Source organism: Rhinolophus ferrumequinum, chromosome 5, assembly GCF_004115265.2.
Source record: "Rhinolophus ferrumequinum isolate MPI-CBG mRhiFer1 chromosome 5, mRhiFer1_v1.p, whole genome shotgun sequence".
Taxonomy (NCBI): Eukaryota; Metazoa; Chordata; class Mammalia; order Chiroptera; family Rhinolophidae; genus Rhinolophus; species Rhinolophus ferrumequinum.
In genome coordinates this window covers 52965039-52979845 of record NC_046288.1, presented here as the reverse complement: position 1 = coordinate 52979845, position 14807 = coordinate 52965039, and the positions used below count along the sequence as shown (strand labels likewise).

At 35.3% G+C, this 14807-nt stretch overlaps 1 protein-coding gene across 3 annotated transcripts in view; it reads right to left on the bottom strand.

The window, feature by feature from the left end:
* Positions 1–14807, bottom strand: part of BANK1 (B cell scaffold protein with ankyrin repeats 1) — a 328432-nt gene that overhangs the window by 179420 nt on the left and 134205 nt on the right. For all 3 annotated transcript variants that reach the window (XM_033105338.1, XM_033105337.1, XM_033105339.1), the window contains exon 7: positions 206–402. In XM_033105338.1, coding sequence (XP_032961229.1) covers positions 206–402 — 197 coding nt within the window. The remainder of the gene's footprint in view (positions 1–205; positions 403–14807) is intronic.

Here is a 14807-nt window from a genome sequence, read left to right as displayed (position 1 = left end):
GCAATACTAAAACAAGTTGACTAATGTTGCAAAATGCTTTTTAAGACAATGAATGACTCAGGACCGACAGACACTACTGTAGCATCATTTTCAAAAGAGCAATGTGGGTGCACACATACGTGTGCATACACACACACACACACACACAAACACAATCATTTTATAAAAATAATTTTAGAGAAAAAATGGGGGGAAAATCACTTACTGAAAAGTCTTCAAAGATTCTCTTGAGTTCTTTGTGACCATGCCTTTCAGCAATATGTGCTGGATCAGAGCCCTCCAAATTTTTCATCTTAGATGCCCACGTTGCTCCTGAACATTGAAGCAAATGAACAGCCAAGTTCTTCAAGCCAAATTTTGCTGCACAGTGCAGAAGAGTTGGAAGTTCTTTGAAATGAGTACCTGTAAACATAAGAATAGAATGTAGTATGTTTTTATCATATCTACAATCCTATAAGAAAGGATTGAACATAATCTACTCCTAAAAGTAATTCCCACAAAACACAACAGACTTTTAGTGTGATTTTGCATACAAGAAATGGTTTTAGCAACAATGCATTAAAAATATTATTCATCACGACCAAGTGTGGTTCATCCGAGGGGCACAAGGATGGTTCAACATATGCAAATCCATCAATGTGATACACCACATAAACAAAATAAAGGACAAAAATCATATGATTATATCAATAGATGCAGAAAAAGCATTTGACAAGATACAACATCCCTTTATGATTAAAACATTTAATAAAATGAGTACAGAAGAAAAATACCTTAACATAATAAAGCCATATACGAAAAATTCTCAGCTACTATCATAATTAATGGTGAAAAACTGAAGCCCTTTGTTCTACGTTCAGGAATATGACAGGGCTGTCCCCTATCACCTCTGCTTTTCAACATAGTATTGGAAGTCCAAGCCAGAGCAATCAGGCAAGAGAAAGAAACAAAAGGCATCCAAATTCGGAATGAAGAAGTTAAATTGTCACTCTTTCAAATGACATGATGCTACATATAGAAAACCCTAAAGAATCCACAAAAAAAGTTATTAGAAACAATAAATGAATACAATAAAGTTGCCAGCTACAAAATCAACGTACAAAAGTCCATTGCATTCCTATATACTAACAATGAAATCTCAGAAAAAGAAATAAAAAAAAACAATTCCTTTTGCAATAGCAACAAAAAGAATACCTAGGAATGAACTTAACCAAGAATGTGAAAGACCTATATACTGAAAACTATAAGACATTTTTAAAACAAATTGAAGAAGACACAAAGAAATGAAAGACATTCCATGTCCATGGATTGGAAGAATTAACAAAGTTAAAATGGACGTATTACCCAAAGCAACATACAGATTTAATGCAATCCCCATCAAAATCCCAATGGCATTTTTTAAAGAAATAGAACAAAACATCATCAGATTTGTACGGAACCACAAAAGACCCCGAATAGCCAAAGCAAGCCTAAGAAAAAAGAACAATGCTGAAAGTATCACACTCCTGGACTTCAGCTTGTACTACAGGGCAACAATAATCAAACCAGTATGGCATTGGCAGAAAAACAGACACATAGACCAGAACGCAGAAATAAACCCACATAAATATGGACAGAAAATTTTTGACAAAGCAAAAAACATACAATGGAGAAAAGACAGCCTCTTCAATAAATGGTGCTGGGAGAATTGGAAAGCCATGTGCAAAAGAATGAAACTAGACTGCTATCTGTCACCGTGTACCAAAATTAATTCAAAATCTATCAAAGACCTAAACCTAAGACCTGAAACAATAAACTGCATAGAAGAAAACATAGGTACTAAACTTATGGACCTGGGGTTCAAAGAGCGTTTTATGAATTTGACTACAAAGGCAAGACAGGTAAAAGCTAAAATAAATGAATGGGACTATATCAAACTAAAAAGCTTCTGCATGGCAAAAGAAACCATCGATGAAACAAAGAGGGAACCAACTGGATGGGAGAAGATTTTTGCAAACAACGCCTCTAATAAGCGGCTAATATCTAAAATATATAAGGAACTCATACAACTCAACAACAACAACAGAAAACAAATAATCCAATTAAAAACAGGGCAGAGGACCCTGAAGAGACATTTCTCCAAAGAGGACATATAAATGGCCAATAGACATATGAAAAAATGCTCAACATCACTAATCATCAGAGAAATGCAAATAGAAACCACAATGAGATATCACCTCACACCAGTCAGAATGGCTATCATCAACAAGACAAATAGTGACAAGTGTTGGAGAGGCTGTGGAGAAAAAGGAACCCTCATACACTATTGGTGGGAATGCAGATTGGTGCAGCTGCTATGGAAGGCAGTGTGGAGGTTCCTCAAAAAATTAAGAATAGGATTACCATATGACCCAGCAATCCCTTTCCTGGGTATCTACTCAAAAAAATCTGAAAACATTTATCTATAAAGACATATGTGCTCCAATGTTCATTGCAGCTTTATTTACGGTGGCCGACATGGAAACAACCAAAATGTCCTTCGATAGATGAATGGATAAAGAAGTTGTGGTATATGTACACTATGGAATACTATTCTGCCATAAGAAAAGATGAAATACGTAGTATCATTTGCGACAACATGGACGGATCTTGAGATTGTAATGCTAAGTGAAATAAGTAAGACAGAAAAAGTAGAGAACCATATGATTTCACAGATATGTGGTATAAAAAACTGCAAACAACAAAAGAACAAGACAAACAAATGAAGAAATAAAAACTCATAGACATAGACTATAGTTTAGTGGTTACCAGAGGGTAAGGGGTGAGGCGGGGTTCTAGAAGAGGGTAAATGGGGTCAAACATATGGTGATAGAAGGAGAACTGACTCTAGGTGGTGAACACATAATGTGAGATATAGATGATGTATTACAGAATTGTACACCTGAAATCTGTGTAACTTTACTAACAGTTGTCACCCCAATAAACATTAATTAAAAGGAAAAGAAGAAATGGTTTTAGCAATCTCTCCCTGTTTCCCATCTTAAATATATATTAATATTCTATTAGCATTAATGCCTAGTTTTACTTGCGGGGTAAGTTTAAAGACACATCAACCTCTTAAATGTAAACAAAACAAAAAACAAAACAAAAATATTATAAATTCCCTTTGAATGTACTTTGACATTAGCCAAAGACTAAATAACAAAATTAAATAAGCTCGCCTGTAAAACCTTTCTGTGTTTTCTACTGCCATGCTTAGTTTGATTCCTTCTGAAACTGAAATGAACATGAAATTCCTGGATTACATTTCTATGTGAGATTTTTCTTTCAAAAAGCAACAGAAAATACAGGTAAGTACTTTTATAAATATCTCCAGTTTGGAGATTTCCATTTCGATTTTACAGCTTTTATATCAATGTTTTGGAGTTTGAATTTCATAGTTACTTATTAGCTATCAATTAGAAGACAGATATTAATTATACATAACTACAAAGTGATAAATATAAACTGCTATCCCAATGACGACACACACACACACACACACACACACACACACACACACACACACACCACACTGATGAATGATGATTTGTTAATTCTTCTACACTTTCATACCTAGATGGAAAAAAATGTTATAGAAATGACACATAAGCTTCCTTTAGTAGCTGTGGCATCAGCAGAAATATGCAATGTGAAGGCTGACAGCAACAGAAACAAAGACCTCAAAGCAAAAGTCAATTCTGTTTCAGCAAAATTTTAAAGCAATGAAAACAGCCACCCTGTGTTTTTGCAAACTGAATCTAGCCTTACCTCTTTGCTATTTTGCAGACAAAAATAAAGGAAATTAAACCTTGAGCTTTCAATTCACTTGGGTGTTTCAGGGCTGAATAAATTTAGTTTGTTGGTTGATATGTTTTAATAGAAAACAAACAACAAACAAAAACTCTCAGGACACATTAAGAACTTCCTTACTGTAGGGAAATATTTTACCTTTCAAAATATATTAGAAATAAATGGCTGTAGGTAAATCTATAGTCATATCTTAATGATAAATGCATTGGTCCCTTCTTACGTGATGTGCAGTGGGTCAAAATGATCAAATATTTTGTGAAGATAGGCTTATGAAAACTGAAATTGTCTAAGGCAGGTACCAATTTTCAAAATGAAAATGATGTATTTTCTTTAAAATGTATTAAGATGTAATTTTCTGTTTCATTTTCATTAAACTGCATTATAAATTATAACTGTCTACTGTAATTAAATAGTTAATAAGAAAAATATTTGCATGACAATATCTGATTTTTACCCTTAGTCGTCTCTCTTTGCCACACTGTACAATATACAAAAAAAAGTCATTATCTGCCAATTGATGTTTTATGCACTGTTACACATTGCTCTTCTATTAATAGTAAAAAAATGTTATTTTCCTTAAATAATTGTTTAATCGTTATAGGAATACTTTTACCTTTTAACCTCACCAACTTCCTCTATCTGTAAATTCATCAAGATTAAGTTAGTATAATATTAAAAACAACAACTTCATTAAGAATCTCACTACTTTTGCACACCAAAAAGAGTAAAAAGGACTGTGACAAGTGGTGATGTTTTTCAGGGTATATTTCTTAACAGTCTTGATGCTTTGAATGTGTGTTCTGACATAAAAGGAAGTTCTGCTGATTTAAGATTATACCGCTGATACTAATGGGGACCACAGGTTTGAAGGTTGGCTTCTTTATTTCCCATTTCTTTATTTTCAGTGGTAGCTTAAAAGCCATTAAACTACTAGAATGCTTTGTGAAGTTATAGGCATGAAAGAGCTTTGGAGAATAACATTCCCGTTTCCTATCCAGTAAAAGAATTACATTCGTAGAGTCTTATGAGAGATGATCTAGGTACTGCTAACATACCTCTAATGACAGAGTATTCTTTACTTCCTAAGGCAAGAAACTCTAATGACACTTTCTTGGTTAGACACTTATTGTGTCTGCTAAGTGAAATGTATTCCTTCTAAATCCCCATATCTTCATATCCTTTGGGAAATACAGAAGGCAGGTTCAAAAGCACAGGCTTAGAGTCAGTAGGCTCTGCCATATATTCACTACGTGAACTCCAGCCAGCTAATAGTTATCTGAGCCGAGACTTCTCATCCAAATTTGTAAAGCTATTGAAATAATTAAATGATTTAACATATAAAAAGTGCCCGGCAAGGTGTTTGAAACAATAACATTCAATAATTATTAGTTTCCTTCCCTTTCTCTGCATCAAATAGTTTGAAGTATCCTTGTCCTAAACCATCTTTGCCCCAACCTTGTGATCTCTAATCGTTTTCATTTTTCCAAAGTACTTACCATCCTGAGAGCTCGACCCATAAATGGTTAGACTTTTATAAAGTGAATCAGCTTCAAACCTGCCCAAATGGTCATTTACAGCAAATCTTTTTATTGTCTTGAATGGGGTTATTTTACCTGTTCATTTTCATTAAGTAAGAAATGCTCAGCCTGCTAATGTACATGATCAGTAACTAGAAAATTTCTAATTTAAGGTTGTTTTTTTTTAATATGACAGAGTTAACCTTTCAAAGAATTTGAAATGAATCACAGGAGCTATATTAGTTATTCTAATGTTAATTAAATCATGATCTCTAGCATTATTTTTGCAGAATATCAAATTAAATATACTTGGTATGAGCATATAATATTATATTTATATATATATTCATATATATGTATTCATCTCAACAAAATATGATTATGCTAAGAATTAGTTTGGATTTTTAAATGTTGTACATTTTATACAATTGTATGTTTTGTATTTTAACCTTGATTTGGTTATTATGAGAATCTGAGATAGCAATGAATCCCTTTGTATTTGGAACAGGCATGCTTGTAACAACATAAGATGAGGACGTCCTTTATCTTAAAAAAAGCTTTCTGGGCAGACTAGCTCCTATCCCAGCCACTGATTCATTGTCAGAGAATGAGTGTTGATCAAATAATGTGCCTGTGACTCAGGGGAGAATTACATGCTATCCCTATTCTTCAGCACTTAGTTTAACTCAAGAGCACATGATCACTAATGTTTTTATTTAAATATATTTATCTTCCTATTGGCTTTTCAAAAAATTATAGAAGTGTAATTTACACTTAAAAATGCACTAATCTTGTGTTTGATAACTTTTAACAATTGTATATATCCATGTAACCACCACCCAAAACAAGCTAAAGAAAGCTTTATCACCACAGCAAATTCCTTCATGCTCCATCCGTTCTAGTCAATTCCCACTTCAGAGGCAACTACTTTCTAATTTTGTCAACATACATTAGTTTTATGTGTTCTTGGATTTCATGGAAATGGACTCATCTAGTTTATACTCTTGTATGCCATTTTCTTCTGACCTCTATTTCTGATGAGAAGTCAGATGTAATTCTTACAATTGTTTTCCTGTATGGAAAGTGCTTTCCAGGATATACCCTCCTTTCTTCCCTCCCCCACAGCTTTTAAGGTTTTCTCTTAACTTTTGATTTTCAGCAGTTTAACTATGGTGTGTTTAGGCATAATATTTTTTGTATTTGTTTTGCTTGGGAGTTGCCATTATTTCTTCAAATATTTTTCTGCCTCATTCTCTCTCACCTTTCCTTAGGGAATTCCATAACCCATATGTTATATCATTTAATATTATTTTATAGAGCTTGGATCAGAACTGAATAAAAGTAGTATATAGATGAGCAGAGTTTATTTTTTTCTATAGCTTTATTTAGATTCTGAATTTTTCCTGTATTTTTCAGTTTGAATAATTTATTTGACTGTCTTTAACTTTACTGATTCTTTCTCTTCTATGTTGTTTCTATAACTAAAACCATCTTTTATTTAAATTCTGATATTATATATTTCTGGGAATTTATTTTTTTATTATAATTTCCATTGCTTTGATGTAATTTCCATCTTTTTACACATGTTGCCCAACTTTTACAATAGATTCTATAACATGTTAATCATAGTTATCTTAATGTCCCTACGTCATAACTTCCACATTTGGAGCATTTCTGTTGCTGCTTCTATCTGACTGCCTCTCTTCTGGATCATGAATGACCTTTTATTCCTTCTTCATGTTTCCTATAAGTTTTGATTGTATGTTGAGCATCGTATTAAAGAACTGAAGTAAATAATATTTACCCCCAGACAAAGGCATACCCTTTCTTTAATTAGACAACTACACTCAGGAGCTGAGTCAAGTTAATCTGTAGATGAGCTGAGCTTGGTTATTTTGCTGTCTTGACTTACTTCAGTTAACCACTGGCCTCAGATATTTTGAGGGCAGGATCATAACTTTCAACAGCACAGTTTGGGATTGAGCCCTGTTAAGACTCAGGAAATCTCTGTTGCTCTACAGACTGACTGCCAGCTTTTGGGTCACTGAATGGTTCTTTCTACTCTCCAGTCCTGCCTCCAGATTTATTCACATAAGAATATCTCTCTCAGATTTTGTGCAGCTTCTGTAGTACACTCAGCTAAGGCAGAGCCCTTCCCATCCCAATAGCTGGCGGCATTTCTTCTACCTTTATGCCTCTCTGCACTGAGAACCCTGTGCCACAGCTCTCCCTATGGTAAAAGTTTTAATGGGTGTCTCAGCAATCCTTTCCCACTCCCACTCTTTAGCAGCCAGGCGCTGGCCCTTAAGGCTGCCTCAGAATGCTTTTTAAGGATCTCTCTCAGCTTTCCTGTCCCCCTCAGCCATTGGTATGCTAGTTCTGTGCACTTATGACAGCCTACAAAAGGGAGTTTGTGGGTGATACAGACCTACTCTGTAACTGGGGCGCTTTGTGATCTTTATCCATCACACTAGCTTAAATATAGCCCTTAAAAGCTTGCTAAATGTTTAGTTGGTTTGTCTTTACTCCTCATCTCTAGTGAGTTCTTGTCTTGTTGTCCTATAAGGCATGAAGGAAATCATGATTTTTTTTCTCTCTTGTCAAAGACTTGTCCCTTTCTGTAATTTAGTTCATTTGGGTGTTTTTGGTTTTTTTTTTAAATCACCTATTTCTTCTGAGTTAAAAAAAACACAAACTGTGATTTTGAAGATAATCTTGCTTGTTCTTGTTGTCACAATGAAAACAATAGACTCTTATAATGTTGTACATTCTAATCAGGAGCAGAAATCTTATTAGTCATACATCATTTGTTAGCTCATACATCATTTAGCTATTTTCTTAAACTCACGGCATTTATTTTACAGTTTATAATCTTCCTTATTTGATTAAAATAATAGATTCTTCAAGAAGATATTAAAAAAAACCTTTTAGAATGTGCTTAATCTGCAGTGTACATCTGCTTCAATTCATGGCAGTTTTCATTTAATTAATCAAGATTCATTACATCTGTTTTTATTCCCAAGGTGTAAATAAAGAAACCATACTTCACAGTAAGGTCTAGCCAATTTGCTTTTGACTTTTTTTCTGGATAAAGTAAATTTTCATTTTTCATTCGTTTTGGCTAATGTCTGTCAAATGGTAATTTCAGAAGAACAGAATGAAATGTCTGGGAGAAATTTTTCAAGAAAAATCCACATTGATTAGTTTTTCAAATAAAAATACATAGATTAATTGGCCCACAATAAAGAAATTGAGCCACATATTTGTTTGTGCTGAGCCATTTCTAACAGTTCAAGGTAATCCCTATAGAAGGTGGACAATGATTAGGTAAAGTAATCAAAGAAGCTTTCAAAAGATTAACCTAGTTCGCCAGAATAATAAAATGAGAATATACGCAAGGTTAGAATTACAGGTTAAAAAAATTTTAAAGTAAGATGAGTCCGCAAACTGTACATACATGACCATGTAATGTATTCGTTCTCATAAATCACTACCTACAATCATAAATATGTATCCATTCAAAGTAGGATGACCAGAGGGCCGCTTTAGGACAAAAGAACGCAGCACACAATAAACAGAAGATAAAAAGTCAGGATATACACATTCTAATACCTGCTTAGCCACTAAATCTGTGGCACTTACGAAAGTTCCTTCATCTCCCTGGACTTCACTTTATTCGTTTTTAGAATAGAGGGCTGGGTTCAGAATTACATGACTTCTGTTAATCTTCTGAGCTAGAGGGTCTGCCACAGATGGTTTTAAGGTAATTTCCCTGGATGTTCGTCAGACACTTATTAGAGGAGTCAGGATGATATTTGCAAAGGTTGAAGAAAGGTAATGATCTTTATTCCTTTCCTCATAGGATTGGGACGTGGATGAAATGTTAGTATTCCTGTGGATCTATAAAGCACAACATTGCTGGATTTATGAATCTGATTGCTCTGTGACAGGGGGAACACATAGTATACAGTAATCCTATTTAGAATTTCTGTTTAAGAAGAAACAAAACATACTGCCAAGGTTATCATATTTCTAAAACTTGACAATATAAATTTCATGCAAAAGGGAAACTATGCTCCCTCAAAGCCCTTTGCTGGAGTTTTTTTTTGTCTTTCATGTTACAGAAGAGTAGGAACTACGTAGATATACACACTAGTATTAACCTCAATTTTGTATTTGTATTTACCTCATTAATCCATTCTTGTTACTAAAACATTTTCTTGAATATTTAAGAAAAAAATTAAAACTTCTATTCATTTTTATGCCCCTTATTATCTCAAGAAACTTCATACCAGATATTCTTTTCTTCAAATGTTTTAGTTAAATGGTTAAATGCCTAATCAGCATTATATTCAAATGAATCTTGTTTTCATCTTAATAAAATTCAACATAACACCTTTTATTGTTTTAAACCCTAAAATTTTAAAACTTAATATTTATTTCTTTTGAGAGGCAATGTTGTGTAGTTAGTGTTTAAATATTAGGGCTTTGGAACCAGATTGCATGAATGGAATCCTACCTCCAGCTAACAGTGTGATTTGGACAAGCTACTTGATCTTTCTGTGTCTCTTTTTCTCAGCCATTAAATGAGGATAAAAACATCTATTCAATCAGATATTAAAACCTAGGTCAAATGGATCTTTCCATACAAATAAGTACAGTGGATCCTCATTATTCAGGAATTCCATATTTGCAAATTTGCCTACTGATGAAACTTTTTGTACCCCCCAAATCAAAACTTGTGGCACTTCTCCTGTCCTTTGTGAACATGTGCAAAGCAATGAAAAGTTTGTCACGTGCAGTGCACATTCCCAGCTGAGGTCCAACAAGGCAACACTCTGCCTTCTCCTTTTCGCTCTCATACTGTAAACAAGTGTCCTTCTGGTGGCCTATGCAGAGACACATTTTTCACATTTTTGTGCTTTTGTTGGAAATTTAGTTGTTTAAAGTGGCCCTGTGGCACAGTGCTGAAGTGATGTTTAGTGTCCCTAAGCATGGGAAGGCTGTGATGTGCTTTATGGAGACAGTGTGTTAGATAAGCTTCATTCAGGCATGAATTATAATGTTATTGGTGTTGAGTTCAATGGTAATGAATCAAAAGTATATATTACGTAATGTTTCTTTGAACAGAAACACACATAAAACAAGGTTATGTATTGATCGATTGACAAAAATGTGACGAGAGGCTTGCAGGAACGTAACGCTATATTTCTCCTGGGAGCAATGGTTCAGTATTCTCTTATTCAATGATTTTATAGAACATAAGTACTGTGAATGATGAGAATCAACTGCATTTTAAAGCAAACCAGAGGCCCCTTTTCCCTTTTGGAGAGGGAGTTTAGAATTGGTTTCCCATTGCAATATGGCCAGGCATTTTCACAAGTGGGGGCCTTCTTTCCTTTCTTCCACACAGTTAGGGAGGCTCTGAGTCCAATTCTCTGGATTCCTCCGAAGGATGAGGCAGAAAAGGGGTGGGCATGAAGGAGAAAGCTGTCAAAGTCCAAGATGGTGGTTTCCAAGGCTGTGTATATTTGGGGGCTACCAAGATAACATCCAGACTAGGCCTGGTCAGAGTGCTCACTGGCCACCACCCTGGAGATAGAAAGAACAGCCCTGCGGCCTTGATGCTGTCTTGTTTATTTTCCTTCCTATCAGGCTTAGACAAAACCATAGGGAAAAGGTGGGATGAAAGCGAACTGAACCCTTACTCCGTTGTTCTTAGGTAATATAAGTTCCTTTTAATGACCTATATCTTTTTAATTTGGGTGAAAATTCTGTCTTTTGTGAGTTTTGTAAAACTATAAAAATAAACTTGTGGAAGACTGATGTTCTGGATATGCAAATATGTGACTGATGAATCGACAGGGACCATGAGAAATGAGTGGAACATGTAACGTTGAGTCCAGAAAGAGTTCATTGTTCACTGAATACCCTAATAGATAGAATCTACCACAAAATTTGCAGCAGTCATAATAAGAGGAGGAGAACGAAGAAAAGGGGGGAAAGGAAGAGAAAGGGAAGGAAATGGAATGGCTAATAAATGGGGTTGAGAGGCAGCGACTTTAGGCAGCTCGTGTCGGAATGAGTAATAGCAGAGCCGCAGAACGTGTAAATGGCAGGTTGATTCAAGACGGTCTGATCCCAGAGAAGGAGTATTTGGGGACATGATGTGAAATGCCTTCTGATCCAGGGCTGTGGGCCAGGAATAACCAGGGAGTAATAAGGCAACATGCAGACTGAAGCAGGCCACAAGGCCACAGTGAACAGCCTGGGAGCTTGAGGTCCATGTCTGGAGGTAATGTGAGGAAGAAAAGAGTGATACCCAGTTCTTATCAGCAATCAGAATTGATAGCAATTAAATTTAAATCTACAGCATTAAAATTAAATCCATACCATTAAATCTCACACTTTTTTTTATTACCCACTTTCCACTGTCAAATCCAGACAGTGATAAAGTAATGAAGAGTGGAGCTGCTCTGTGATTAACCAGCCCAGCCAATCTGTGGTTAACCTCAGGTTCAAATAAGAAATCTCTAGTGATTTCATGTCTATAAAAATGTGATCATATTCTGTTCCTCTCTGTTCTTTCAAAAAATCATTTTGAAATTTACCAACTTTGTCTATGCTGAATCTTGACAGCAAAGGAACCAAAAACCTGGAACGCAACAAGGAAAGAGCCTAGAAAGAGCCAGGAAACCAGGAACAACAAAACTGTGGAAACCAGATGAGCTGGGGTGGCCATGCCTTACAGGTAGAAAGTCATCCACTGGCCTTTGTGTGGGTCTCAAATGGACATCCAAGGAACGTGCACAAAAAGCAATAAATCAACTTAGCAGGCAAGGACGCTTGATTTCATTAGTAGGGTGCATTTTTGAGGACTTCTTGTAGTCTGGATTTATTCTTTAAAAATATTACATAATTTTGATAATAAAAATGAACTAAGGCAAGGAGGAAAGTCTCGGCCATTCTTTGGGCAATAAAGTGACTGGAGAGAGCTTAAGATGCCTTTGGGAGAACCGTCATATGTAACAGCGGGATAGAATGAAAATAGAACATGAGAATGATTAGGAAAGCACCTACTTGCAGGATGGATTGGAAAGAAAAGTGTAACATGTTAGAAAAACCTGCTAGGAAAATTTTTCAGAAGAAAGGAGAGATAATTGATGGTCTACGTTAGAGTGATGGCAGGGAAAATAAACAAGAAAGGACAGAGATGTCAGACATTTGAAAAAGTTAACAGGACTTTGTGATTGACTGCGTAGGCTCTGAAGGGAAGAATTGGATTCAAGATAACATTCAGGTTCATGACTACAAAATTACAAGGCAGAAAGGGAACGAATATTCATTAGAAAAGGTGACAAGGATTACTGCCATGGAGAAGTACAAGTGTGGGTGTTAATGGGGTAGCTGCTGGCAGTGCAATCATGCAGGAGTAAATCAAATTAGAAATATGTGTCTTTAAGGAGAGGATATTAGTTATAAACTAAGCTCCCGTGTCACTAACTATCAATAATCACCACAGAACATTTATGTTGTGAAAGAGGAAGTATTCTTTTTTTTAATTAATTAATTATTTTTTAATTTATTGGAGTGGCAGTTGTTAGTAAAATTACATAGATTTCAGGTGTACAATTCTATATCACATCATCTAAAAATTACAGTATGTGTTCACCACCCAGAGTCAGTTCTCCTTCCATCACCATATATTTGATCTCCCTTACCCTCATCTCCCACCCCCAACCCCCTTACCCTCTGGTAACCACTAAATTATGTTCCCCAGATTAATTTTCAAAACCCTGTGGCCATCTTGTGGTTACTGATTGTTTTCTAATCCCCTCACCTTCCCCTTCACCCTCACGCCCCCCCCCGCCCATCTAGCAACCCTCAGTTTTTCCTCTTTGTCTCCAAAACTGTTTCTGATTAGTTCATTCACTTATTCTTTTCTTTAGATTCCGCATATAAGTGAGATCATATGGTACTTATCTTTCTCTGTCTGACTTATTTCACTTAACATAATGTTCTCTAGGTCCATCCATGTTGTTGCAAAAGGTAAGATTTCTTCTTCTTTATGGCTGCGTAATACTCCATTGTATAAATGTACCACGTTTCTTAATCCAGTCATCTACCGATAGGCATTTCAGTTGTTTCCACGTCTTAGCTATTGTGTATAGTGCCGCAATAAACATAGGAGAGCATAAAGATTTTTGAATTGGAGTTTTGGATTTCTCCGGATAGATACCTAGGAGTGGGATTACTGGATCATAGGGTAGTTCCATTTTCAGATTTTTGAGATACCTCCATACTGTTTTCCATAGTGGCTGCACCAATCTGCAATCCCACCAACAGTGCACAAGTGTTCCCTTTTCTCCACATCCGCGCCAGCACTTGTTGTTTGTTGATTTATTGATGATAGCCATTTTGACTGGGGTGAAGTGGTATCTCATTGTGGTTTTTATTTGCATTTCTCTGATGGTTAGTGAGGTTGAGCATTTCTTCATATGTCTGTTTGCCATCTGTATGTCCTTTTTAGAAAAATGTCTCTTTATGTCCTCTGCCCATTTTTTAATTGGGTCGTTTGTTTTTTTGGAGTTGAGTTGAGTGAGTTTTTTATAGATTTGTGATATTAATCCCTTATCAGATATATCATTGGCAAATATCTTTTCCCATTCAGTAGGATCCCTTTTTGTTTTATTGATGGTTTCCTTTGCTGTGAAAAAACTTTTTAGTTTGATATAATCCCACATGTTTATTTTTTCTCTTACTTCCCTCGCGCGAGGGGATATATCAGTAAAAATCTTACTCCGGGTAATGTCTGTGAAGTTTCTTCCTATATTTTCTTCTAGGTATTTTATGGTTTCAGATCTTACATTTAAGTCTTTAAGCCATTTTGAATTTATTTTTGTATATGGTGTAAGGAGGTGGTCCAGCTTCATTTTTTTGCATGTGTCTATCCAGGTTTCCCAGTCCCAGAATAGACTGTCTTTACCCCATCGTACATTCTTGCTTCCATTGTCGTAGATTAAATGGCCATATAGGCATGGATTTATTTCTGGACTCTCTATTCTGTTCCACTGATCTATGTGTTTGTTTTTATGCCAGTACCATGCTGTTTTGATTACTGTAGACTTGTAATATAATTTGAAGTCAGGTATTGTTATACCTCCCACTTTGTTCTTATTTCTCAAGATTGCTGAGGCTATATGGGTCTTTTATGGTCCCATATAAATTTTAGGATTATATGTTCTATTTCTGTGAAAAACGTCGTTGGTAGTTTGATAGGAATTGCGTTGAATATGTATATTGCCTTAGGCAGTAAGGACATTTTAACTATATTAATTCTTCCTATCCATGAACATGATATGTGTTTCCATCTATTTATATCTTCTTTCATTCCTTTCTTCAGTGTCTTATAATTTTGAGTACAGATCTTTTACTTCTTTGGTTAAATTTATTCCCAGG